Source organism: Podospora pseudoanserina, chromosome 1, assembly GCF_035222485.1.
Source record: "Podospora pseudoanserina strain CBS 124.78 chromosome 1, whole genome shotgun sequence".
In the NCBI taxonomy this organism is placed as follows: Eukaryota; Fungi; Ascomycota; class Sordariomycetes; order Sordariales; family Podosporaceae; genus Podospora; species Podospora pseudoanserina.
In genome coordinates, this window is record NC_085920.1 from 4,549,121 (window position 1) to 4,575,951 (window position 26,831).

A 26,831-nucleotide genomic window follows, 5' to 3' on the forward strand; every position below is an offset into this window, starting at 1 on the left:
AGCTGAAAGGCGCAACCACCGTGGTTCTTGCCTTGTTGGGAGCTCGCCAGCAGTGGTTGGTACCTGCCACAAAGTAGCTGACGCACTATCGAAGGGGGAATTCCTGTGCCCTCTCTTAATAGACTAAACTTACATGTCTCAACAAAAACACTTAGTAGCGAGAAGTATATCTAGCCTCCTGATATCCTTACATTGTGATATAATGTAGTGAGGCCATTCGTCTTGAAGTTGGTCGACGGATTAGGAAGGAAGTAAACATATACTGACAATAGGGGACCAATCAGAGCAGGAACTGAGTTGCTGACTAACCACCGCTGATGAGCCAAGAGGAAATTGCCGAGCGGCAGACGAGGCAGAAGGAGCCCCGCCATGGCCCGGGCCAGCAACGTCAGCGGACCCTCAGGGGCATTTCGAATGCCGACTGCCCCTCATTTATTCAACCCCTTCCGGAACTTGGAAGCTCACTTTTTTACAGTTATCGTTCGAATTACTCATTCCACGACTATACGAAGCCTTCAGCCAGAGTCAAATCACGAAACGCCACAATCTGCTTACCCGACCCCGTAACCTTCCGTATCATCGACAACATGCACACCAAAGGCCCAGCCCCGCAATACCACGATGGCAGTAACCTCCGCATCGGCATCGTCCACGCTCGCTGGAATGACACCATAATCGAGCCTCTGGTCCAGGGCGCAAAGGACAAGCTGTTGGAGGCGGGTGTCAAGGAATCAAATATCGTGGTACAGACAGTCCCAGGCGCGTGGGAGCTGCCAATTGCTGTTCAGCGGTGCGTCTGTTTTCTTTGCGGTTGTTCCTACTCTCGACCTCGAGGGGCAAGTTTGCTAGAGCAACAACCTCTGCTCGCTGCTGGGCCTTGATCTCAGGTGGAGAGAGCAGTGCATATGCTTGATCGAGAGTGTAAATTTAACCTATTAGTCTATAAACTGACCATGTTCCCCTGCTACTGGGGTTCGAATACAACAGTCTCTATGCAGCTTCGCAAGTGCAATCGTCTTCTGCTGGCGCTGGGGGGTCGGCAGGTGATTTGCTGGGAAGTTCGACGGCCGATTTGGCGTCACTCTCTGCCGGAAGCTCGGTCTCGACGGGCCCATTCGATGCCATCATTGCCATAGGGGTCTTGATCAAGGGGGAGACGATGCATTTTGAATATATTGCCGAAAGTGTGTCGCATGGCCTAATGCGTGTGTCCCTAGACACAGGCGTGCCCGTCATTTTTGGCGTCTTGACCGTCTTGAACGACGAACAAGCCAAGGCACGTGCGGGTATCATCCCCGGCAGCCATAATCATGGGGAGGATTGGGGCCTTGCCGCTGTGGAAATGAGTGTCAAGCGCAAGAATTGGGCCACGGGCGTTATTGAATAGAAACAGATCGGAAAGTAGCCAACCGAAAAGCTAGGGAAGGGTCTGAAAATACAATGCTTTTCCTATTACTGAATTAGAGCAATGAAGTGCTATGTCTATCGTGAATTGTCCGAAAGGACTGCCTCAAAAATCACCAAAGAGAAAGGCTCCAAAAACACCTCCGTTCTTTCCTCAACGCTATCCCCACTTCCTTCCGGCAAAACCACTCCTGCGCCCCCTTTATCCGCCGCAAGACTGCTTCTGATACCGATAAAGATAATGAAACAAAGATGAATGTACAATGTGGCCACTTGATTTATCCAACACATGCAAAAGCAAAATGGCCAGCAGCAAAAGATCCTCCAACTTCTCTAATCCCTCCGATATAGATGCTAATATCGAGTCTTACTGTGACAGGAGATGCACTCAGTTGATAAATGAACCCAGATCACCACCGATCGACGACGATTTCTTGCTCTTCCACATTGACTTCTTTTTCTCGCGCTTGGCCTTCATCGCCGCCCACCCCTCCTCATCGTCATCATCCGAGCCACTTCCAGACTTTGTTACCGATATTGTGGGCTGTGTAATTACTCCCGACATGGTGGTCGATTTCCGGAGATGGCCTGGCGCCACGGGAACGTGTGGTGCCGGAACGTGGGAGACTGGACGGTAGCGGCCAGGAAGGCCAATGTTGCTTCGTTCTGAGGGGGCAATTGATGGAGCGTATCCGCCGCCCTGCATCATGATCGAAGGGGCAAAGCCAGAATGTTGCAGGGGCTGTATCCATGAGGCTGAGCTTGGCTGTACCATGCTCATCGTGCGCATTTGCGCGTCCCCCCCCCGACCAGTGGGCAGATCCAGCATGGAGTCGTTTCCTAGAAACGAATGACGTATCTCAGGAGCACCGCCCATCCCCGGCATTGGTGGGAGAGGACCCATGGCGCCGAGACTGCCGGCTGACTGTGAGGTAGTCAAGTAGCCATTGGGCGTGGTGGGAGCGCTGCCATTTTGGCCCGCCATTATCTGCATAAACTGCATCTGCATCTGCATGAATGTTTGCATCTGCTGCGTCATCTGGATCTGTGCATGGTCACCTGGCGTCAGCATCGGAGGAGCAGCTTGGCTCTGGTACATGAGATGTGACGGCATGCCGGTCATCGGATCGAAAGGACCTGCCCCGGGCATGGCCGGCATCGATGCCGAGCCGTCGATGTGCGGGCTTCCGCGCCTCATTGCGCGGTTGCGCTCTTCGTTTGCGATGATGTTAATCAGGCCACCAGGAGGAATCGCGCCTGCGGGGTTTCCGGGGGCAGGAGCGCCGCCTCCGAGAGCGAAGCTCTCGCGGACAGAGTTGCGAACCAGACCAGCGCCAAGAAATGGGTCTTGGGGAAGATTTCTTGCAAAGGCAGGAAGACGTCCAGGGGTGCCAGCTCCGACTCCAGCCACGGCATCTCCAATAACCGACATTGGCCTTTGAAAGCTAGGTTGCTGTGAGGCGCGCAAGTTGGGGTTCGATGCCATGGTGCTCAGGCGTGTGGGCGGTCGGTTTCTGTTTGGGAAGCCGTGTGCAGCGAGAATAGCCAATGGAATCTCCTCATCTTCGTCTGAAGGGTCCAAAGCGTGGGCAACCGCTGGGTTGGCGCCGGAGGCGAGGGCTAGATTGGGGAGGTTCGGGGTGCTGAAAGATATTTGCAGGCTCGGTCTTGAGGAAGGTAGATTGGCAGATTCACCAGTGACCTTCATCATCTGCTGCCGGTATACCGCCATGTGTGCCTCTTGCTTCCGACGCTGCTTGGTCTGCTGCTTCGCTCTTTCAATGTCGTCCTCGTCATCCTCATAGTTGTCCTCGTCATCGTCATCTTTGTCTTTGTTTGAGACAGCTTCCTGCTGTCGTTCCTTGTCTTGTCTTTCCTTGTCCTGGCGATACTTTTCAAACTCGGCTGGGGTCATTACCTTGTTGCTCGAAGGTGGGCTGTCCTTTTTGGCTGTGAAGCGGCTGGCAGATTTTGAAGAGAACGAATGCGTCGTGTCGAACAAACTGTCGTCATCTTCATCTCTGCGATATCTCGACGTGGAAGGGGCGTGAGACGAGATGACAGACCCAGTCATGAACTTATTGACAGTGGACAGAGAGTCCCTCAACAGTCTCGCCTCCTCATCCTCGCCATCAGCCTCCTCGGGGGTTGGTGTCTTTGGAGCGAGCAGCGGTTTCCTAGGGCCTGCTTCTGGCGACGCACTGGGCTTCCTTTCGGCAAGCGGCGAGGTATGGCGAGAAACTGGGGGAGGGAGGTTCTCCTTGATGGGGGGCGATGGACTAGACGGCGCGATTAGCTGGTCGTTGGAGTGCTGGCTGCTCCAAGAGTATGGCGAAGCCTCGACCTTGGTAGTCATGTCGATGTGAAGGGGGGAGGGCTGGTTCAATCGCGACGCAGTGAGGGAGCGGGGGGCAAGCGCCTGCCTGCCCTTTTGTTCATCTTTGACCGTGGCCACGCTTGAGCGCTTGTCGCTTCCGAGTATCATCTTGCCAAAGTCGCCGCCCAAATCAAGACTAAAGTCGTTGTCGTCGATCCTTGGTGATGTAACAGTAGTGGAAGTTGAAGTAGTGGTCGCTCTCGATCGGCCATTTACCGGCGTCTGGGCTGTCGGGACATCGGAAGCGACCGGGCTGGATGGCCTGTCCTCCTGCATCTCGGGTGCTGGGGGTAGTTGCTTCTTTTGCCCGCCAAATGAAAATGTGCGACCGGCGGCCTTGAGAAAGTTGGCCGAGGATGATTTTGGAATGGGAGGCACTGGGATATCGGCGTGCAGCTTTTTGTTGTTTCTCCAGTCTTCCTGTCCGCCCATGTCGGCAGACGAAGGGGCAGTGGAGGCATTGCTGTGACGGGACGAGTTATCGGTCGAGTTCGTTTTGGTCGTGTTGGAAGATCCGCTTCCGCTGCGAGCTATTAGCAATCGGAAATGAAAAAAAAAGCGGAACCCCTGCTCTCGCCAGCCTTCTTATGTCCCCAGCCAGCTGAAAGACGTACCGGTTGGGCTTGAGGTCAGCGAATATGTTGTCGTCAACCGTAACTTCAGACGCGGTAGACCGATGCGCGCCGTGCGGCTTGCCCGTCAATCTGACGCCTCCGTCGAACGACTTTACCCCCGAGACTTCGGTACGCTCGAGCACCCGGAACGAAGGGCCCGTCACGGCAACATTTTCAAGGCTGTCAGCGGTTGACTTCCGCTTGACAAAAGTGGGAAACCTAGGCATATAGGGAGGTCTCGATGGGGCTGTATGGGGAGATGTTGGGTGGTTGCGCCGGACTAAAAGCCGAGAAGGGCAGGGGACTGCGGTCCCTTTGTGTACTCGGGAAGGTGCGTCGGATAATACGAGGCTGGTAGGAGGTGAGGTGAGACAATGCTCAGAGAGGCTACCGAGGTTGCTGTCGGGAACAGTCGCAGCTGGGTCTCGAAAAGCCGGCGGCCGCGTGTTTCTCGTCAGACAGTAACTCGGCTGATACACGCGGTGTTGGCGGACTGCATCGTTGGGCAAAACAAGGTCAGTTACACTGTCTGCGCGAGTGGGGAGGGACATGCTGTGACCCGAGAAGCCCGAGACAGAGCTTCCAGATGGGTGCTCAGGTGCTGGGTTGCTTTGTCGGACAGCCGAGGGGGCAAGGAGGAAAGGATGCGAGACTCAGAGTCTGGTGCATCTGCCAGGCGAACAGACGAACAGGGAGCAGGAGCTGAGACGCACTGGGCTGGCGTGCTTGCACGACACAGGTTCCAGCTGTCCGGCGGTGCCATCCTAACCTTCCCGTGCCTCCCCTAGCATCGTAGACCAAACCGGCACGCCCAGAGATTTGGACTGAACAACGAGAGCATAAGCGCCCTTCTGGCAGCCGTCATTCTCACGAACGATCGGTCGAGGGCTGTTTGGAGAGAGGAAGAGATCAAGGCTAGGCGGGTGACGGGCAGGCAGGGGACACGGGAAGAAAGAAGGTTTTGACTTACAGAATCAGGAGCGAGCCAAAGTCGCAAGCTTGTTGACAATTAGGGGGATTATTGGACGACAGCCAGACGGCTTTGTGTATATAACCGCCGACACTGAGATAGGCGTCAGGTCAGACTCTGACGGGCTCGTTTGTGTCGATGACAAATGACAAAGTAACGATGCACGATAACGCGAGGAAAACCACGCTATGAACCGGCGCTGTGGGGAGGGTTGCGAAAAAGAAAACTAGCGGTTCAAAACGGGCTGAGAAACTCCGAGGCGATGCAGCAAAAGAGAGGCGATTCTCGTAAACAGAGAGAGTAGGTAGAGTGTGCTCGAGAGAGAGGGAGGGAGAGAGAGAGAGAGAGAGACAGCGAATGCGATGCGGGTATGGTATGGTATGGAATCAGCGAAAGCGAAACTGGTGGGCGAAAGCGATTGACGACACACGATGCTTCAGAGGGGATATCCGCGAGAGCAGCAGGGTGCAATGGGAGAAAGCAAAGACGACAGCGACAGTGACAGTGACAGCAACCAGACGACAGGATGGGATCAGGAGGAGAAAATGGGCGGTTGGCTCGAGAATTATTTTTATTTCCATGGCATGGCATGGCATGGCGGGCATGCCCGGACAGGGCAGCTGGCAGCGGCACTGTGTGTGTATAGCCCAGCGCCCCAGGTAGGTAGGACCTTGGGCACCTGGATGGGGAGTGGGGAGGCTTTAGAAGGCGCTACCAGCGAGCGCCAGGGCACTGGTGAGAATAGCGCGCTCCCGTTGGTAGGAAACCCCCTGTTCGTCTTTGGCCTCGCACCCCCTGCTGAGCTGCCCGGCTTTGCTGCCCGGGGCCACACAAGTCACAGCATCACAGCACAGAACACACAACAAAGCCACGACAGCCGGGACGAGAAACTGCGAGCCTCAATAGGTCGCTCGTCCCCCCCGCAACGAGACACGCATGCCTTTCAAGGAATGCGCGCAGCAAGCCCGTCCGTGTTTGATGCGGCCTGCGGGCGGCGGGCTGGGAACAAGGCAGGACGAGATCACTCCACGGAAAACTCCCAGGTTGGGGAGACCTGAGGGTACCTAGGTGAGGGGAACGGGATGGGGATGGAGCCTCTGAGCACGGCGGAGCCCGGTCGGCCGACCTACCTGGGCCAATACATAGCATCTGGATCGCCAAGGATCGCCGGGGATCGTGTTGTCGCCGCTAAATAAAAGCAACAAGACAACGCGTTCCTGTTCCTGGGAGAGCACCGCGGTGTTTGAATATTGCTTGATGCCGATCAGGCCGTCTGTGGCGTGCTTTGAGGCTTCCGATACCCAGTCAGGGCGGAGAATAAAAGCGCAGCTCGGTGGGGGAGGAAGGTGTCACACCCCGAACACCCACCCCTCTTCATGAGGAAAATATATATCTAGGAAATATTGTGGTTGGTCGGAGGAAGAAGGGAGACTGCAATCGCTCACACAGCCCTCCAGAGATAGTACGTATATTTGTTGAATTGTTCAAAGGGCCTATCAACTGTCCCCAGAAACCTGTCGACAATACCTTCAGATCTCATCGTTGCCAGCATCACTCTGAGTCGCCAGCCTCTAGTATATGTCCAGTGCGTGTCAAAGCCTCACAGGGGTCCGAAGCAAGCGGTGGGCCCTGAATGGAAAAGCATCGAGATGTTTTGCTGCTCATGGCCCAACCATCTGGTTGAAGAGATCTCTTTTTGGCGATGGGTGCATGTCCCATAGCATGAAAGGGTATGTCCATATTATTACGCAGGACAGACATCAAATTTCCAGATGCTGACCATGGACCGGGACGCTGCCTTGCTTTGCCGCCGCGAGCTCTTTGGATCTCTGCTTCATAGAGTCGTGTTCTGCATCGCAAACTGGTGGTTCGAGACATCTAACAAAACAGGACTGTGCCGCATGTGGTTAGGAAAGAAGTGATACCGTGTGCATTGGGCACAGAGGCGGGGCTTCTTCCCCACATTAAAAGGAAAAAGGGGCGAGACTCGGAACGACCCACCGTGCTGGACTTGGCGGTGGTGTGGTTGACCATCAAGCGGTTCTTCAAGAAAACGCTGGATTGGGTTTGGTGGGTGGGCTTTTGTCTGGTACACCTGCCTGGATGGTCTTCTTGAAGCTTGTTTTGATATACAATGCTCCCTTTCTAGTGTCCAAGGGTGGCCTGGTTTTCCCAACCGCCAGCCAGCATGGTCATTGCTCTGGCGCACCGGTTGCTATCCTCTCCAAAGACCTGTTGGGATGAACCGAGGTGACGCGTTTACGGCGGACATGGCGCAGGTCTTAAAAAGAGTCCCACGTCAGAGGCGGTCATAGTCCGGACACCAGCATCTTCCTCCATACCACGGGGGTTGGTGAGACCTCGCTGATTACCTTGCTGCTGTACGGATTATACCTGGTGTTATGTTCATAACTAGGAGCCAAATGTGCTGTTGGTCCACCAAGCAGTGTGTAGAAATTTGGCTATGCGTAGACTCTGGAGTACCATAGTTCAACCACTCTGCGAGTCGTGCCGCCGGTGAGAGCCACGAACGTGTGGTGGTGCCAAATTGGCTTCTCGGACAATGCTGAGTCCGAAGACAGTTGGGATTCATGAAACATCCTCGTGCCTTGTAGATAATCTCGAGAGAAGAATGAAGTATGTGTCCCTGAGGAATACCTTACCCAACAACAAAAGCTGTCCGATAGGTTCAAACTGCGTACACAAAAGGCTGATAATTGTGTCCAGTTTGTGACTTGACCACAAGCCTGCGCCGCCGCCATGGCAGCGAACGGCGACGAGCTGTGATTTCCCCACGTACCGGTGGTTAGGAAGACTGTGGGGCAGTATTGAGAGTGTATCGTGAATGTTGGTTCTGGAAAATCTGACAAGATTGGTAGGTTGGAACCCGAGTATGTGGCTTCCGAGTGCTACACGCCGTGCTCTGGTGCTGCCAACGCAAGTGAACTGCCAGGACCCTTCGGGAGTGTACAGAAGACCGTGTATAGCATGTTCTGCGAATAAAGAAAAGACCACAGGTCAGCGGTGGTGCGTGTACGGAACTGCAGAGGTTGTCCGGCGCTTTTCACGTTACGCCTTTCTGCTGTTGTGGAAGCACACCTACCTTAGTATTCGCGATGTCTGTCCCGGGATGCGGCCAACTGTAGAGCGGCAGAATACATTTCGATTGCGCAATCCGATTGTGACATCGAGTCAAGACATGGGGGTATCTCGAGCGGCAAAAGACGAGAGTTTTCAGACAATGGATGGCTTCAAGAGGGGCAATGAGCATGTTGGCAGACAGGATTTGATACAGATATATCCAAAGAATCCATATAGTGCAGGCCGAGACTGCACCACGAAAGCTTGATATGAATCTGAATGGCCCTGGTGTTGTTGCACCAATCAAAAGGCGTGTCGCTGCACGATGCCGTCCTGGACTTTGCTTTTCGGTACTGAGTGACATCAACCGCAACCCGCAGCTTGCCGAAGGCGGACGATCGCCGTCGATCTCCGTCCAGTCCTGAGTCCTCAGCTCTCGGCCTCACCCTCAGGCAAGTGGCAATTGGTCAGATTACTCTCATGAAGAGACAAGTTCCACCTTGGCCAAATCCGAACGGCATCAGGATCAGATAAAACAGAGAGTCAAGCCAGTGGAGGTGAGTGGATAAACAGGTATCATCACCTCCCACACACTACCAACTTTTGTTACTATATCCATCCATATTTATAACATAGCTATCTTGTGTATTCAAGACAAACTGCTCCTCGCTGTTTCATTGCGCACCGTTTGTTGTTTCAATCATGTCGTTTTGGAGTTCAGGAGGCGTTTTAGCTTGAACCTTTGGTGGAGCCTTTTGAGGTGGCGTCGCCACCACCATTACTACCCTGGTTTGAGAGCAGCTGCTTCGCCTTCCAGCAGGCCGTTGAACCTTGAGCGTTTGGTGAAAAAGGAGCAAGGCCAGCGTTACTGACTCGAGAAGAGAGGCTGCTCGGGGAAAAAGGTTACCCGCACCGTTTTCTCTGTTCCGTTCATCATCAGGAAGCCAAGAACCTGGGTCTAGACTCGTACAGGTTCTCTGAGAAACGAGCCGACAAGAGCGTCAATCTGATAACTGCTGATAAGCTCACCACGCCGTTCAACAGTGGGTTTTCCTGTGGCTTGTTGCTTTAAACCGTTGCAGCCAGTGAGTGGATCAGAGCTGACCGACACTTTCTTTAGATTCTTTTTTTCCCCTCCAAATTCTCTCTCACAGAAAAGGGCTCGTCAGGTTATCAACACATAAGTCAAGGTGAACAAGATGAGTTCGCCACCGACAACGCGCCCCATGTTCCCGCGCTCTGCATTTCTCCTCCTCCAAGATGAACCGCCAATTGCGCCCATGGGCCACGGGGCGCTGGCTTCGCTGATCAGGAATCGGCCTGCAGTGGCATTAGCAAACCCTTTGTCTTTTGGTGGCCGCGATGAGGAAGAAGGCGCGGCTGAAACGGTTGAAGATGAGGCGCATAGGCGAGACGAGCGCCGCATGAGTGCCATCTTGAACAGCTCTCACATGCGCAGCATGCGCCTGATCGGAAATAGCAACCCACGATATCGATGGGAAAAATACTGGAAAACCCAAGAGGAGCTGGCCGCTATGAAGAAGGATATACGCGAGTACTATGAACGCGTCAACTACCTGGTCCAGCAGTATCTCTACATTGACCGCCTCCTGGACTCATCTTTGCCTCATGACCTGCTCAATGAGTACAACAACATGCCCGCATCTGCCTTTCGCGGTGTCGAGATACCCGCCACCATCAGGGAAAACTTACCAACCACGTCACAAGAGCCCGCGCGCAAGGTAAAACGGACTCCAAAGGATATTTACCGGTCTACCGAGACGACTCCTCTACTTCAAAGCAACGGCGGGGCAGCTGTGGACGATGACGACCTTGAAAACGGAGGGCGTGCCAAACCTGAAATCCCATGGCTTGAAGATGACCTCGTCGACAGCGATGCCCCCATTGTCACCTTGGCTATCTACATCAATTTTGCTGCCAATGTTATTCTCCTAGCTGGCAAAATTGCCGTCATCATCAGCGTCCCGTCGGTTTCGGTGCTGGCCAGCTTGGTGGACGCGGTTCTTGACTTCATCTCAACCGTCATCGTTTGGGTGACCACGGTTCTCATTCGCCAGCAGGATCAATATCGATATCCGATCGGAAGGCGGAGACTTGAGCCTTTGGGTGTTCTTGTCTTTTCCGTGATCATGATTACTTCGTTCGTTCAAGTTGCTCTGGAGGCCATCCAGCGTCTTCTTTCTCCCGATCGTCACATCATTGAACTGTGAGTCGATCCAGGCATTTCAAAAAGTCGTGATACACATGTCAATGCTCGGTTGCTAACAGTCTCTCAGGGGAAATGCTGCAATTGGAATCATGTTTGGTACCATTGTCATCAAAGGGTTGTGCTGGCTTTGGTGTCGCATGGTGAAGAACTCGAGCGTACAGGCCCTGTAAGTTTCCTGGTTTCTCGATGCCCGCTGTGTTGTGAGCAGCAGTTTCTGACAGGCGCAAAAACTAGTGCGGCAGATGCGAGTACAGATGTGATATTCAACGCCGGATCCATTGCCTTCCCTATTGTGGGCTATTGGGCACGTGTATGGTGGCTAGATGCTCTCGGCGGCCTTTTGCTCTCCGGCGTTGTCATTTATAACTGGTCTCAAACATCCTACGAACATATCCGCCACCTCTCGGGCTTTTCTGCTACCGCGGACCAGAGAAATATTCGTGAGACCCCGACGACCACCCCCTGTTTTGTCTGAATTCATACCTCGCTGACCCACCTGACTTGTTATAGTCCTCTACCTCACCATGCGCTTCGCAAAAACCATCAAGCAAATCCAGGGCCTACAAGCCTACCATGCCGGTGATAAGCTCAACGTCGAGGTCGACATCGTCCTCGACGCCAGCACTCCATTGAAAGACAGCCACGACCTGAGGTAAGATTCAAAGCACCCTCTCTCCCCTCCTGCGCGAGCTGCAATCAAGTATACGCACATCAGGTTTGTTTTTCTCTCACCCGCTAAACCAATTTTCATCCACCAGCGAGAGCTTGCAATACGTTCTGGAGTCGGTCCCCATTGTTGACAGAGCGTTTGTCCATGTCGACTACGCAACGTATAATCTTCCCACACACATGCAGCAACAAGGGTCTTCCTAAGCTATGACGAGACTTGGGGGTTACGTATAACCAAGAGCGTTTAGCAGCTTGGTGGGTGAGTGCATGGACAATCTAAACACATGAATGTAAAAGCACATGAATGTGGGTGGGCCATGCAGATTGCTCTTGACCCAAACCCACTCGGATTTATTCAGAGATACCCAGTACATACACCACCGACTTTTTTTGTTTGTCTAGCGTGTACTTCTGGTGGAGGATTTCCAGATCGTACCGAGATGCTAAGACCACGGATTTCTAGGGTTGAATCGAGCTATTTTTCACTAACCAGGGCCTTTTTCGAATTTATCTTTTTGACTGTGTGATCGTTGAGAGATAAATTACTCGACTGGCGATATTGGCCTTGGCTGTGCCGCGCTAGACAAACAAACAGGGTTCAGTGGTGTAAAGCGGAAGACGAATCATAGATACTGCCAAGGTTGGTATTGGATAAAGTCCTCGTGTTTAAACGAATCAGAATGCCACACTTTATTATCTCTATCAATGGTATCCATACGTAAAATGCAACAAGGCTATTAGACCATCTCCGAAGCTATTCTATTCCAACAACACATCCAGAACCCCCAATAAACAATAAAAAACGCAGCTATATGATGCCACAAACACAAAATCAGTACGGGATGCCGTTCGTCAACAGCTGGAACTGGTCATATATGCCGGTCGAGTAGCTGCCGTAGCTCTTCTTAATCAGGCCCTTCATAAACTCGGCGGCCTCACGTTCGGTCTTGTCCAGCACAAAACGCTCTTTGAAGTGCTTGACGCTCTCCGGTTTGAAGCAAGGTAGCCCGCTGTCCATCATGAGTAGCACAATCTGCGAGAGCTTCTCCGTGTACTGCCGAGACGCCAAAAATGCCTTGACACACAGTTCTTCGAACCACTTGAAGGCTTGTGTATCTGCACCACCGCCCATCACGGCAAGCATCTCGGACGTCAGTTTGAAGGGTGCGCGCTCAAACTTGATACCGCCCGGCGCGATGTCAAAGCAGAAGCCGAAATCGATGTGGAGGATGTGGCCGGCGTCGTCAATCATGATATTGCCATTGTGGCGGTCCTTGAACTGCAACAGAAACGAGATGACCGAGTAGGCAGCCATACTCTTCACAAAGTTGTTGCGTGCCTGCTGGAACCGAAGCGAATCCTCGTTGCCATACTTGGAGATGAAGTAATCGTAGAGACCATTGACGGCTTCACGGCCCAGCATGTCGCGTGAGATGGAGTTGGGAAGAACGTCAATGACACCGCAGCCTGGCGCTGTCGCCGTGACGCGGTAGGGAAACACGTAGACGTCCAGGCCAACACTGTGGAAAATGCCTCGGAAAGCAGCGATCATCTGCAGGGCGAGAACGTCCTGCCGACAATCATCGCCAACCTTGAAGATGGCTGACTGCCAAACCTCAATTGTGTTGTCGTGATCGGCACTTTGGTTCTCTTGTACCGGTTCCGCGAGCAGCTCCTCGGCCTCATCAAGCTCGGGCTTCTTCTTTTTGATACGGAAGGTCGCCATGAAGGGTGCTTTGGCGTGACTCTGTAGCGGTTTACCGGATTTACGGTCAATACCAATGACTGAGCCATCAGGATTGCTGGGAAGGTAGACCCCAACTTCGACCTTGATCTTCCGCAGTTCCTCCTCGATCTTTTGCTTCTTCTCTGGCTTTGATCTCTTGATCAACGGCTTGAGCTTCCCCGAGATGCTGGTTACCTCGTCAAAGAAAGAAAACTCGCGCTCGTAAAACTCACGATCCTCGTCCGAAAAGCTGTCCACCATGTGGCCCATGACTTTGTCCAGCGTCGGCTTGATGGCGTCGGGGATCTGCGAGTCGTCGTCTTTGTAAGCATTGGCCTTCATGTTCCAAATGATCTGATGGGCGAAGAGCTGTGAAAACTGTGCGGTTTCGAGGATGTAGCGTTCGACATAGCCCAAGGCATCGTAGCGCAGAGTCTGTACGATCTGAGGGACATAAAAGAATGTCACATCCACTGAGTGGCTTTCCAATGCTCGCATAGCATACTGAATAAGATAAGGGTGGTTCTTGTATGCTGGCAAAAACAGCGTCACGGCAGTGATTGGGTTAACAGGAGCCCAGAACAACATGTACTAAAGAGGGTAATAGTTAGCATGGGCGTTCATACTGAACAGTGGGCGAGGGAATGCTTACCTTGAGTTGGAAAGTGACGTCCTCTGGAAGGGAACCATCGATAAGAATAGGCAGTGCCTCGGGTTCTTTAATAGCCTTGGCGGGAAAGTTCAGCAAAAGCCAGCGGACCTCTTTAAGGATACGTGGATACGGGAACCTGCTTGCCAAATGTACGGCTAGAGATGGGCTCTCCGCCCAGGCTGTTCGGATCAAGGGGTGAATGCTAGCCTCAAATGGACTTTCTTTGCCGGTATGATGGTGTTGGTGATGGAAGGTTGATGGAGGTCGTGACGAGTCAGTTGGGCGAACCCAGACGCCCAGTCGAGAAAGCTCGCTGTCCAAAAGCAGTCCAAGGAGCTTTTCTTTGGCCGCAAGGGACTTGATGCTCCCAGCGGATTGTGCACCAATATTCGTGGTGGCAGCCAGGGCAGTCTGGACATCCGAGATCAGATAGATTTCGGTCTTGAGCTGGAGAATGTTGCTTCCAAACGACCAGCGCGGTGGAGCTTCGAACCAACCCAAGCCCGCTGACAGAATCTGATCCTTCAGACGATATTGTGCAATTGCGCCCATGGTCGAGCTGGTCTTGAGTACCCGAAGGCCAAGAAGGACAACCTGGAACCGAATTTCTCTTGCCATTGGGTGTGGTGTTGAGTGCTTGACAGCCTCAAGTGTCACATCAAGGAGGCGGAGGAACATGTGGTTCGTGTCAGGGTTACCCAGACGGGTGGCATTGTAATGACTGCTGAGGAACTGCAGTAGCCTTGAGTGAGGTGCTAGAAGGTTGTGAACCGTCTGTTTGCGCTTCGTCATCGCGGCGCTGTCACTCGGGGCGAACTCCTGCCTCTGGAAGAACGGATCTGGGCTAGCTATTGTTGGACTGAAAAGGCCCAGCTTCTTCTGGATGGTGAACTCCCATTGCTGAACAATCTCAGCCAGGATACGTGGCTCCATCCGGGGGTTTTCGTTCATGACCCCCAGCCAAAGAGAGATTCCGAGTTTGATGGACTGCTTGGTGAACATGGAAAAGGGTATGCTGACAAGATAATGTGCAATGGAGCATTCGTCACGATTGCTCCGGCAGAGGAGGGCGGCCGCGCGGCGAAGGATATCGCGGACGTCTGTCACTGATGTAATTTTGCGGTTCAGCGCACGCTTCTCAATGTGGGCAAGAGCCGTGTTCGCATCTGCGCTTTCGTCGCCAGGAGATGGGAGGTATGAGGCCCTGCGATCTGGTCTCATGAGGCTCATCCATTCCATGCTCTGGTCAGGAAGTGCCTCAGAGTATCGGTACTCCTGGCGCGTAGTGTATTGTGCCATAAAATCAGAGGCGGTATTGATGAGGCAGTCCCCAAGCCTGTCAAGCGAGCCAAGTCTCTGATCCGTGGATGGAATGGTCGAGCCAACTTCAACAGCAAATGATCTGCCAAGTGAGATGTGACCGAAAGCGCTATCGTCATCAAATTCGGAGAGGTAGGTCTGGAGCAACCCTTTGACATCGGCTGGCGCAATACTGATGGCACTTGACAACCACCGTTTGGCCTTTTGATACAAGTTCTGGAGAGTAAGCTGTCTGGACTGGTAGTCGTCCGAAAGCTCCACAACGACGTCCCCCTTGTTCGACTTGAAGGTGGTTCGAGGCTCGTACCGATCGATTTCGGCTTCCAGGCAACTGGACCACATCAGGGTCAGGAGCTCGAGCAGCGCAAACAGCGAGGATCGTTGGCACAAGGCTGAGGGTATCGCATCAATCATGCGGTCAGCGCAGCTAAAAGCAGCCTGCTGAACCCGTTCAATTCGGTGACAGCAACTGGAAAAGATCTTGGCGAGCTGCGTGGCTGCATATTGCGCAGTGAAGGCGGGGTTCGTGGCGTTGATAGTTTTGACGAGGTAGCGGTCAACGACAGCTTTCATGATACCATCCATGGTCCTGCTCACATCACCTCGCCTCATGCTGGGCTCGAGGAAGTACGAGAGTGCTTTGGTACAATCTCCAGCATCTGCCCGCAAACTCTCAACCAAGAAAGCCGCGTGAAGAAAAACGGTCTTGCGGTAGCTCAATCCTTTGATCTCGCTGCTCCGCGAGGGGACTAATTCGGCAAGGTACTTCTTCATCAGAGACTCCCGATCCGAACTTTCCCCTCTGCGGAGAATGGGATTTAGGTCAATATCGCTTTCGTTCTCCTCCTCGCGGTTCTCCAACACCAAAGGCGGGGAATGTATCGCCATGATCCTCAGATACTTCATGCTTTCTTTTCCGCGGGCTGTCGACGCGGTAAAGCCATGGACGACGATATTGAACCATGCGTCACGAAGCATGGAACGTCTATCATCATCGGCGGCGTCGTTCAAGGAAAAGTCATTGGCTGACATAAAGGTCGCCAGAGGAGGCAGCAGCTGGGCAATTTCACGCGCAGCCAACTCCAACTCAGAGTCCTTTGTGTGGTTCTGGTGCGTATGTGCGTCTCCCTGTGAGATGATGCCGTCGAGCAAGTGCTCTAGGTAGGTGTCGTAGAGCGGGGAGTCTGCTCGTATGTTGGCTGAAATATGATTACGAGCTTTCATGACAGAGTGTAAAAGTGCCTCTCTGTGCTCGACGACGGCATCATGCGCCACGCTGGCGTATTTCTTCAAAAGATAGCGAAACTCAGATTGTCCCCCGCTGAGAGCCAGACTGGCAGCGCCGGTAATGATCCGCGCATCGACTGGAGTGCTTAGCTTAACGATCTTTTGTGCAAGCATTGACTGAGCGAGACCGGTAATCTTCTCGTCCTTACACGCGCTTGCAATCTCGCAGATTGCCTGAACCACGTTACCCTGAACAATGGCCGACTCCTCTTCGCCAGAGAACTGGAAGGATATGGAGCTGCCGGTCGACTGTCTGCCAGCGTAGATTTGAGAAGAGTCCTGGCCATCTCCATTGGGACCGCCAGGAAGTCCCCGCTCGTTGCCGGGACTCAAGACGTTGCCGAGTGTGTACAGTGTTGTAATAACGGCGTCCTTGGAAAGCATTTGCAGGACGAAGGCGAGGCACTTTGATGCCACCACCACAATATGACTTTTGGCGCCGCTCTGGACGATAAATCGAGGAAGCAGGCGGCTGACATTGATGGCGTATGAAGGAGAGACCTTGCACAATAAAGCCATGGACTTGAGGACCACAGGCGCCAATTCATGATTTGCCATACCGGACGGGTCGCCAAGTGCTTCTTCTAGCCACGCCATGAGGACCTCGCCATCTGCGGCATCCTCGTTGAGGGTGCACGCATTCAAGTAGCTGACCAGAGCATAAGCCTTGACAGCAAACGCAAGTTTCTGTTTCGCGGGCAGAAGGCTGTCAAAATCTGCGCTGGATTCCAGGTAGTTCATTTGGTCAATGGCAACGGTTGCATACAGCTCCACAGAACGAAAGTCTCCCTCGGAACTCCTTGCCGTAAGGGGTCTGCGCAAGCCACGGCCAGACATGATGATGTCCAGAATGTGCGTCTCCCGCAAAGCATCCTCTTCAGCGACCAAAAGAGAGGTTGCCGCCACTAGGAGCTTCATGAAGCTCTTTTGCAGCAGCATGGCCCCCAATGGACGGCCGGCATCCTCGTAATGGTGCGTCCATCGCCTCCACTCTTTGACATGACGATCTGGTGAGTGAAAGTTCCGTATAATGGAGAAGGCGGTTTCTATGGCGACCAGAAAGGGTTGCGACAGGAGGTCTCGCAACCGAGAAACAAGGCCGAGGCGGCTGCCGGTCTTCCAGAAATTTGTTTGAGCGCAAGCAGCGTCCAGGAATCCCAGCAGGGCAACGGTAATAGTCGCTGTTCTTGTGGCATCCTCCAAAGCGGCTGGGTCGTCGTCGTCAGTTGGAGAAATACTCTCAGTGGCATGGGCACAAGCATTGAGAAACGCAGAGATGCTGTCGGCCACCGTCTGCTGCACATCGGCATGACGATTTCCGAGGGACAGTAAAGCCGCGGTAACGTGATAGCTCAGTGACTCGGTAGGAGACGGCTCGATCTTGCGGAAAAAGGGGGAATGGGCGAAGGCCTGAACATGGGAGTCGAGCAGATACGGGACAAGGTGACGGGCCAGTTTCTGGGCGCTCTGGGCACTGCGCAAAGCCGGCGCCGACTTGCAAAGGGCAATAAGAATTTCATATTCGCGAATAGTCTATGTCGAGCGCGAGGGTCAGGTCAGCCAGAGCATACAAACGACACAGGGACTGGACTGGAGGTGTATCTGTTGGTGGAGTCTACCATGGGAATACGGGCAGCTTCTGGCCAAGGGGGCCCTCCTGCACTGTGGCCATTGACGCTAGAAAAAGATCGTTTATGGTTGGGGGCAACTCTGCATAGTCTATCCAAGTCTGACTTGTCGAATGAAGTGCTCGCTGGGTCCGAGGCTGCCAGGGCAGCGATGCGCTCGAAGGCCTTCCGCCGAACGTCACGGGCCATGATGTTGTAGGCTGTTTCTTGCCGTATGTCATTCGTAGAGAACGGGACGGTGAGGTGGTTGTTGATTCCAGAGACTCTCAGGCGCCCGGAGGCTTCCCGGGGAACAAGATGCGCTTTGCCTGCGCAAACCGGGAGGCTGTCCAAATATCACAGCCTAACGTCAAATGTTGAAACGAAAAGATTACGGGGCGGCGCGGTGGTGAGATTGGTGGATGGGCACCTTAATAACTACCCACTTTCTTTTAGTGGAGTTCTAACCCCCAAATGCCAATCTTCAATTAACTGGGACATCCCCGGGAAAAACGGTGCTGAGTCATCAGGAGCTCCCCCTGTCGGGTCTGAGGTGCAACTGCCAGCGGCCAGCCTCCAGCCTCAAGCGGCACCAGAGCTTTGGGGAAGCAGGCTGCAGGGCTGACGCGCCAAAGAGGTCCCACCTCAAGCTATCTGTACAACAACGACCGACCGCATCACCACAGCTTTAGTAGCCAGCTTCAACGTCGCTTGCATCAGCACTCACTAACTACCTTACCTACCTGCTTGAAATTTCTCACTACCCCTCGGCTTTGCAATCTACAGTCTTCCCCATTCCGCAACACCCCAAAACTTGACTCCCCCACCACGTCCACGATGGCCATGTTCAGCCAGAACCCGCTCTTGAACGGGCCCAACTACTCGTTCAGCGAGGCACCCAAATTCAACGCTCCCGAGGGAGCTCGACAGCATCGCTTTGACCCGTACGCTCTGATTAGCTGTTGGTTCTCCGCGGCCAGAAACATGACTAACATTTCTTGTAACACAGATACACCGACAATGGTGGCTCGACCCTTGCCATCGCCGGCGCCGACTTCACCATCATGGCTGGCGATACCCGTTTGACCTCGGGTTACAGTATCAACTCTCGGTTCCACCCCAAGGTGTTCAAGATCGGCGGCACAACTTCCGACCAGAGTGATGCAACACTGGTTCTCTCGGTCGTAGGGTTTGCGGCGGACGGGGAAGCTCTCAAGGAACGGCTCGATGCCATTTGCAAAATGTACCGCTACCGCCATGGGAAACCCATGAGCGTCAAGGCGTGTGCACAGCGGCTGTCGACAATTCTTTACCAGAAGCGATTCTTCCCATACTACGCCTATGCTATCCTTGGCGGCCTCGACGAGGAGGGCAAGGGAGCCGTCTACTCATACGATCCAGTCGGCAGCTACGAGCGGGAACAATGCCGGGCAGGCGGTGCCGCGGCCAGTTTGATCATGCCATTCCTCGACAACCAAGTCAACTTCAAGAACCAGTTCATTCCGGGCAGCGGTGAAGGTCATGCTCTCCAAGAACGCGAGCGACGCCCGTTGACTCGTCAGGAGGTCGAGACTCTGGTGAAGGATGCCTTTGACGGGGCTGTCGAGCGTCATATTGAAGTCGGCGACGGACTGCAGATGATGATTATTACAAAGGAAGGGATTGAGGAGGTTATTTTGCCCCTCAAGAGAGATTAGAGCGGTCCATAGCTGTTATGGCGGTGACCCAAGGGCAGGCAAAAAGAAGGGCCTTGGCCTCATTGACACTTTGGAGTCACGACTATGCAAAAATCACGAAACCAATGATGCTTCTTTAAAGGCCCCTCTTGTTTCCATCTCTGCAGGCTGCGGACTGCTTGTTGTATTGTTGAAATGTCGACCGTTTCGATTGTCCCGAATGCGTTAACAGTGTCCGGAGCAAGAGATCCGGACAAATTGCTTGGCAGGCCATGTCGCACTCGGTTTTGATTTCAGCAAGCCACAGCTAGGCTGCCAATTGCGTGCCACAATCTGACGCATGAAAATGATGATAAATTGTGCTGCACAAGTGCCCGTTGGCTAGCGGAATGGGGTAACCAGAACAAAACATCAAACAACTGCCCTGCATAGTCAAATATAGTGCACGTTGATACTCCAGCACCTCAAATGCTGTCATGCAATCTGATGGTCTGATAACTACTTTTGAGTTCACAGCTGAAACAACATCTGCCCCAAGAAACTCCGCTACTGTGTAAGCTCAACTTGATTGGGACACACCGAAGACTGCGGGTGGGGAACCATGACGGCCACAGGGTATTCAAAAGCTGGTTTTATCTAGATGAGTTTGCGTCAGTGGATTACTCGTGGTGGCCACTGGAGTTGCGCCTTAACAGTTTTATCAGTGGCACAGATCAGATGCTCAACCCCATCTGCCTATGACGTAACTGAGCGCTATCAAAAACCAAGAAAAGGGGACGATCTAATTAACAAAAACATGCATACCTCTATTTGAACCTCAAATGTCTTCACTCAGTACAAAACTAATTGTTCGCAATATCTTCACCGTTCTGGAAATAGCACTATGGACTTCTCGTCTCAGGCCATCTTCGGTCTAGGTATTGTTGTGATTAAACATTCCAAACCAGAATATATCTTACCGTCTTCCTCGGCCATCGAGTACACTACGTGCCTACCGACACAGGAAGATCCTAGCGAACAGCGGTTCGTCACTACGCACATGTCAACAGACGCTTTTCTGCTACCGGCCCTGTGGTACGACTTACAAGGTAGGGGTGTACACTCCGTGGAGACCGCCTTGTTTGTTGATCAACAAGGACACATGTGCTATGTACGCTAAACCTTTATAATCCCCGATTTGCTTCACGGGTATGACGAAACAAGTGTTTTGTCTCTTGTCATCTCTTTCCTCAAATGGGCATACGTGCATACCAAGAGTTCAGGAAGGCAAGGAGGCTAAACACCGCACCTACACTAGGTAAGTACATTCCAGTTTGAAATTATAACTATTGTTCAAGGTAAGCGGTGGCAAACTGGGTGAGGGTACACTAGAGCAGCTTTGCCCCTCTCCCCCATATCTCGGGACTGAGTGTGGCTCCTACAGTCAATGGAAATTCCCTTGATTCCCATCAAGCGCCTGTATCGAAAATTACCCCTGGTTCGCCTCTTCTTCAGCCACACACCCGTGACACCCCAAACAGGGTGGTATTTCCCGGCTTTGTCAATAATGACTGCCGCTCTCTCCACAGTCCAATCCTGACTCCTCCCTCGCCATCGCTGTTAGCGATCTTATTCCCGATGTTTCTTCCCATCAAGCGCCTCTCGAGTTTGATGGCGCTCGAGCAACAACGACTGCACATCTTCGCCTGGACGGCGGCTCAGGACCGGGTCTAGCACTCCCCGCCAACCCGGCGAACCAATCCCGATGTGACCTGTGAACTTGTTGAGCCTGGGCACCGCCTCCCAGACCCAATCTGTTGATCGGGCACGGTTCTAGATGCAGATAATTATCCCCAGCCCGAGTCTTGCGTGAGTGCCGAACCCTACCGCGCGTGGGTTTGGCCACCCACAAGCCTTGAATAGCAGATCTGCGGCCCCCTCGCCCATCTGGGTTCGCGAGAGGGCCACACCGTTGCCTGAATGGGGTTCCAGGAGGAGCTTTTGGTTCCACGGGCTCACCCACGTCTCTGGCCAAGAAAATGGGCACCATAGGACACCTTGAGCAAGTTAGCTTTGACAGGTGTTGTTGGAAGAGATTGAGAACCATAGACACATTTCGCCGCCGTGCTCTCCCAGCATTACGCATTACGCCACTGAACATAATCCCCCCCGTTATTCGATCGCACGACGAAACAACTGCGCAGATATCACCTGTTCACGGAACTCTGGCGTGTCTGTCTGTCATAACAGCTTCGGGCTACTGCCGTGTGAAGTTAGTTTAAAAGGTTCATCCGACATCATCCACTAACTGGTCCTGACTTCTGAGCCTTGCTGCCCACACCACTGGACCGGATCGCTGTTTTGTTCGCGGTGTCTCTCCAGTTGGGAGGATCTCGTTCTGTCTCGCCTCCACGCGCTACTTCCCTGTCTCCTCCTGCTCTTTGCAGATGAACGACCCGCCGCATCGTTAGACCCGGACGAAACATACCGGGCATTTTCCCCGCCAGATTTGTGTGTCCAACCCATTGGAGCAGCCCTACCGAGTGCTATCGTATCGTGGCGAAGAGTTTACTGGCTGTGCCTACCTAGCTTGGTATCAACCCTATCTTGATATCGTCTGCCCGGTGGACTTGCCTCGGCGTTCGATTTTTCTCCTTCTGGCTTTCTGACCTTGCCATCAAGCTGTCAAAGCTGGGTTTTAAAGGAAATCAAGCTGAAGCTGTGCATCACCCAAGAGCCTACCCAAAAGTATCACAAACCCCTGTACCCGAACCTCTCTCGCCCTTGCATTTGACGCTTAACCACGGCGATCTCCCTCCCAAAAGATTGGGATTCTGTCAGGTTCGAGAAGCCCCCTACACCACCCCTCGCACACTTCCCACTAGAGACATCATTTGGGTCGTGTGAGTGTTGTTGAGAGACTGCTTTCTTGCCATAATCTGCACCCTACAACACAGAAAAAGCAGGAGAGCTGAGCAGGTCTCTGGGTGGCGGTATCCCAAATAGACTCTTGAAGCTGGGTTTGATAGCCTTTGGCATCCCAATGGGAGATACACCACTCCAGCACGGCGCTCCAACAGAGTTCCTCGGACAAGACGCCCCTCCGGGAACGCTTTCGGTCTCATCCTCAAGTCTCGGGCCGGGTCACATCGCTGCTGAGCATCCGTCCGTGTACCCCTCAACACGCCCTCAACAGCAGCCAGACGCCGGATCGCAACATGCCTTTGCAACTCAACTCGAAATGACGCATCAACAAAGAACCGGGGGCTTCGATATGAGCAGCATGGCCAACGCCCTGCCCCAGCAAGCATACCGACCGGGCTCTTACGGACAAAGCCCACAGAGATATAACGCGCCTGGAATATCATCCTCCGGAACGGCGCCTCAAATCCCTGTCTCTCAATATGGGGCACCGAACGCTATGGGACCCGCCGCCCTTTCTCCTCAGTATTACATACCACAACCGCATATGGCGGCGCAGTACTACCCGACTCCCCTACCCCCCCAGCAGCCAGCGGGTGCTAACATGCCACCTCGGGGAGATGTGAACTACTATGGTAGCCATGTTGTGAACCAACAACATCACCCAGGCGCACACTACTATTACCCGCCGACCGCACACTTTTCTGGGCAGTCGCCGCATGTAGCAACACAGCTCATGCTTGGACAGTATGCGCAATCGAATCTGCACCACCTCGATGCTGGTGCGCAACACCCGCATCTCAACAATCAAGGGGTTCCCATCCATTCCCCGGCCCATCATGGAACGCGTGAGTTGCTTCACTAGTCCCGCACGCAAGTCTCATCTCTAATGCCAAACAATAATAGCCTCGACAGAAAGCCGTCAAAATAATGTTGTTCGCGGTCCTCCCCGAAAGCCGCGCCAGAGTGGTGAGTGTTCTCGAGTCTTCCCGAGTGCTGATGGACTCAACAAGAACTGACAAAGTCTCCTGAACAGGCCACGCTATATGGATCGGCAACCTACCTCCTCAGACAGAGCTCATGAGTTTGGTTCATCACGTTTGCAAGGAAGCTGATGGACTGGAGTCACTGTTCCTCATCTCGAAAAGTAACTGCGCGTTCGCGAACTTCAAGGACGAGCAGTCATGCATCGCGGCGCAACGAAAACTCCACGACTCAAAATTCATGACTGTCAGACTGGTCAGCCGGTTGCGAAAAAGCACGGTAGAGGGACCTGCCGGTATCACGGCACCGACAGGACCGGCTATCTCGTCCACGCCGACGGTAACAGCGGCTCAGGAACAAGCTGCTACTATTGGAGCCGATTCGGATGAAACAAAAACTCCCGCTTTTTCGACGCCGGCGGCCGCTGCCGATTCGAGTGTAACAAGCCCCAAGTTGGAAAGTGGTTCTTCTCAGAAGGACAGGTTCTTTGTTCTCAAGAGTCTGACGGTGGAGGACTTGGAGCTGAGTGTCAGAACGAATATATGGGCGACTCAGTCGCATAACGAAGAGGCCCTCAATAATGCCTTTAAAGTAAGTGTTCTGGCCATGTTTCCAACCTGATTTCGTTATTTCAACGTACAGGACACACCTGGCTAACTGTGTTTCCAAACAGGACTCGGACAACGTCTATCTCGTGTTCTCTGCAAACAAATCTGGCGAATACTTTGGCTACGCCCGCATGACATCTCCCATCAACGACGACCCCGCAGCAGCGATAGAATTTGCACCCAAGGCACAGTCCTCGGCTGATGTTGACCTTCCCAAGGCCATAGCCACCGAAGCCACCGAATTCGCGCCCAAGGGCCGGATTATCGATGACTCTGCCCGCGGCACCATTTTTTGGGAGGCAGACCGCGGAGACCAGACGCCTGATGGCGGGCAAGATGAGGAATCCGGTGGGTCGGTCGGTGGGGACAATGGAAGTGTCCAAGGTGTTGGTCAAGAGAATGGGGTTGGTGCTGAGTCTAAAGCATGGGGCAAGCCGTTCCATCTGGAGTGGCTGTCAACGGCGAGGCTTCCGTTTTATAAGACTAGGGGACTTAGAAATCCCTGGAACTCCAACAGGGAGGTGAAGATTGCTAGAGACGGAACAGAGCTGGAGCCCTCAGTTGGAAGGAGGCTGATTGGGTTGTTCAACAGGATACAGAGTCCGGCCATGCCTATCATTCCAGGAATGGGACCAGGGCCAGTGCCTGTGCATGTCCCTGTGTCAACGGCCGGAATCCCGCTGGCAGCCGGGGGCTACTCCATGCCGAGTGTGTTGATGAGGTGATTAATTGGATATGGGTGCTTTGTGTGTCGAGTCTCTTGGAAGGATGCTACTGGATGGCAAAGACTTGTACGATGGTACCTACTACTAGAGACAGTGACATGCTTCCCTCGTCGTGTATTTTGAATGGCATCTCTATAGTGTACAATCAGCCTTGTTCTGTTGATTGCTTGTCTTACCTTCCAGTACATAGTCTGCCATCAATGAGCTCTGCATCAAGCTTGGGTAAAGCTTCCCATGTCTTCTGCCTCAGTGCCTTCTCAGCTAGCTAGTTACACACGGACCACTTAGTGCAGTGTGCACCGAAAGCTGTCGAAGCTTCTAACTGGTTCGGTTGTGGTGTCAAGAGTGGCCCCACCCTTCCCGTCTTGGCAGGAACTGGTGCCGAAACATGGATTCCCTGTCTAGCCGCCATCAAGATAACTTGACCTTCAACATCGATATCAGATGGTTGTGGTAACATTTGGTGTTGCTGAAGGAAGGCGTAACTAAAACACGGTCGCCTGAGTGCGCTCAACTGGCTAGGTAGACCGCGAGCAGATGGCGTAAACGCCTCTCGCTCAACAACTGATGACTCCGATGATGTGAATCACCGCCAGCCTGGCCACATCGATATCAGAAACAGCCACCGGGTATCTACGCCAAAGTATGACTTCTTGAAAGAGCAAAAAGCATGCAAAATCTAGGTAATTTCCAGTTCTGATTTGTCCATTTGCTAGGCAGTATGAAAGTCTAAAGTTGATTCTCATTTTGTTTTTGGATGAGTTGTGGTGGAATTTGGAACCTTCTGGAGCCTTCGCAAGTCAGCCCTCCTTCCTTTTGTTTCTGGCAAGTCGACCTGCAAATGCAGTGTGTGTAGCAAATTATGATGCAAACACCTCTTTCTGCAGCGTGTCATGCTTCTGCCCGGAGCATCAGGTCCTTTCTAGAAGCTACAGGTAGCATCATACTCTTTTCTTTTTGCTGTGGGCTTGACGCTTGTGGAAAACGCCATCAGGCTTGACCAAAGCTCCTTTCAAGTATATTAAGCCTTTGAATCTCTTTCAATCTCTCCAACTCTTTTCTCCCCAGATCAACAAAGCAAAACAAAGCGACCACAACAAGCTCTCAGCTCTCAAACGCACTTCAATCTTCCTCGCTCTTCATAACAACTTTCCAATTCTCACAACTCAATAACAACAACCTTCAACCACTCTTTAAAAATGTTCTCCCGCAGCTTCTACGGTGCCGACCCCAGCTTCACTCCCCTCTTCCGCCTCCTTGACGACTTTGACAACTACTCGCGCGAAGTCCAAGGTAACGGCAACGACCACCACCAGAACGGATCCCGCAACTCTCGCCGCGCCATTCGCACCTTCACCCCCAAGTTCGACATCAGCGAGTCGGCTGATGCCTACGAGCTCCACGGCGAGCTCCCTGGCATTGCCCGCGAGGACCTGAGCATCGAGTTCACCGACCCCCAGACCATTGTGATCAAGGGCAAGGTGGAGAGAACCCGCACCGCCGGAACCCCTCCCGCGGGTCTCCTCGAGAACAACGGCCAAGCCAGCAAGGCCATCACCGAGAGCGGCGAGGACCAGCACCCTTCTCACAAGGTCACCGTCGAGGATGAGAAGCCCGAGGACGAGAAGGCCACCAGCACCACCACCGTGGCCAAGACCGGCGAGAACAAGGAGGCTGCCACCCACCACAAGAACAAGCAGCCCGAGACCAAGTTCTGGCTCCAGGAGCGCTCGATCGGCGAGTTTAGCCGCACTTTCAGCTTCCCCAGCCGGGTCGAGCTCGACGGTGTCAAGGCTGGCCTCGACAATGGCATCTTGACTGTTGTGGTGCCCAAGGCGAAGAAGCCTCAGGTCCACAAGGTTCCGATCTGCTAGATTCAGTTCTGAGGACTTGCCAAGTGAGAGGCATGGAAGATATGAGTTGCTCGGAATGATGGAAATGCATGGTGTTATGGAATTGGTACTTATGAGCATTACTAGGCGTCTTTTGGAAGGTATCGA

The 26,831-nt window shown here is 53.2% G+C and overlaps 8 protein-coding genes across 8 annotated transcripts; 6 read left to right on the forward strand and 2 right to left on the reverse strand.

Annotated features, from left to right (window-relative positions):
- Nucleotides 1-363: 363 nt before the first annotated feature.
- Nucleotides 364-1,426, forward strand: RIB4 (lumazine synthase). The gene is made up of 2 exons (XM_062942662.1): nucleotides 364-790; nucleotides 988-1,426. The coding sequence occupies exons 1-2, from the start codon at nucleotides 588-590 to the stop codon at nucleotides 1,385-1,387; spliced, it is 603 nt and encodes a 200-aa protein (XP_062805526.1). The 5' UTR covers nucleotides 364-587; the 3' UTR covers nucleotides 1,388-1,426.
- On the reverse strand, nucleotides 1,419-6,631 carry QC764_114050 (uncharacterized protein). The gene is made up of 4 exons (XM_062942661.1): nucleotides 5,366-6,631; nucleotides 4,396-4,888; nucleotides 1,776-4,304; nucleotides 1,419-1,449 (listed from the first exon to the last, which is right to left on the reverse strand). The coding sequence occupies exons 2-3, from the start codon at nucleotides 4,620-4,622 to the stop codon at nucleotides 1,793-1,795; spliced, it is 2,739 nt and encodes a 912-aa protein (XP_062805527.1). The 5' UTR covers nucleotides 4,623-4,888; nucleotides 5,366-6,631; the 3' UTR covers nucleotides 1,419-1,449; nucleotides 1,776-1,792.
- A 2,179-nt stretch (nucleotides 6,632-8,810) lies between these two features.
- QC764_0015270 (uncharacterized protein) lies at nucleotides 8,811-10,936 on the forward strand (the record flags this gene model as incomplete). Its single annotated transcript, XM_062939964.1, has 4 exons — nucleotides 8,811-9,489; nucleotides 9,567-10,673; nucleotides 10,791-10,842; nucleotides 10,898-10,936. The coding sequence occupies exons 2-4, from the start codon at nucleotides 9,646-9,648 to the stop codon at nucleotides 10,934-10,936; spliced, it is 1,119 nt and encodes a 372-aa protein (XP_062805528.1). The 5' UTR covers nucleotides 8,811-9,489; nucleotides 9,567-9,645.
- A 264-nt stretch (nucleotides 10,937-11,200) lies between these two features.
- Nucleotides 11,201-11,985, forward strand: QC764_0015280 (uncharacterized protein; the record flags this gene model as incomplete). Its single annotated transcript, XM_062939965.1, has 2 exons — nucleotides 11,201-11,328; nucleotides 11,435-11,985. 2 exons carry the CDS (start codon nucleotides 11,201-11,203, stop codon nucleotides 11,547-11,549), a joined length of 243 nt encoding a protein of 80 aa, XP_062805529.1. The 3' UTR covers nucleotides 11,550-11,985.
- Nucleotides 11,986-11,995: 10 nt separating this feature from the next.
- Nucleotides 11,996-18,394, reverse strand: STT4 (Phosphatidylinositol 4-kinase stt4). Its single transcript, XM_062942660.1, has 3 exons — nucleotides 17,950-18,394; nucleotides 13,724-17,863; nucleotides 11,996-13,662 (listed from the first exon to the last, which is right to left on the reverse strand). Exons 1-3 carry the CDS (start codon nucleotides 18,145-18,147, stop codon nucleotides 12,178-12,180), a joined length of 5,823 nt encoding a protein of 1,940 aa, XP_062805530.1. The 5' UTR covers nucleotides 18,148-18,394; the 3' UTR covers nucleotides 11,996-12,177.
- Nucleotides 18,395-18,433: 39 nt separating this feature from the next.
- PRE7 (Proteasome subunit beta type-6) lies at nucleotides 18,434-19,634 on the forward strand (the record flags this gene model as incomplete). Its single annotated transcript, XM_062942659.1, is given in 3 exon segments — nucleotides 18,434-18,517; nucleotides 18,534-18,881; nucleotides 18,947-19,634. 2 exon segments carry the CDS (start codon nucleotides 18,775-18,777, stop codon nucleotides 19,632-19,634), a joined length of 795 nt encoding a protein of 264 aa, XP_062805531.1. The 5' UTR covers nucleotides 18,434-18,517; nucleotides 18,534-18,774.
- A 3,001-nt stretch (nucleotides 19,635-22,635) lies between these two features.
- QC764_114010 (uncharacterized protein) lies at nucleotides 22,636-24,831 on the forward strand (the record flags this gene model as incomplete). Its single annotated transcript, XM_062942658.1, has 4 exons — nucleotides 22,636-23,362; nucleotides 23,421-23,483; nucleotides 23,551-24,089; nucleotides 24,172-24,831. 4 exons carry the CDS (start codon nucleotides 22,636-22,638, stop codon nucleotides 24,829-24,831), a joined length of 1,989 nt encoding a protein of 662 aa, XP_062805532.1.
- A 1,199-nt stretch (nucleotides 24,832-26,030) lies between these two features.
- On the forward strand, nucleotides 26,031-26,705 carry QC764_114000 (uncharacterized protein; the record flags this gene model as incomplete). Its single annotated transcript, XM_062942657.1, has 1 exon — nucleotides 26,031-26,705. One exon carries the CDS (start codon nucleotides 26,031-26,033, stop codon nucleotides 26,703-26,705), a length of 675 nt encoding a protein of 224 aa, XP_062805533.1.
- Between the last annotated feature and the right edge of the window lie 126 nt (nucleotides 26,706-26,831).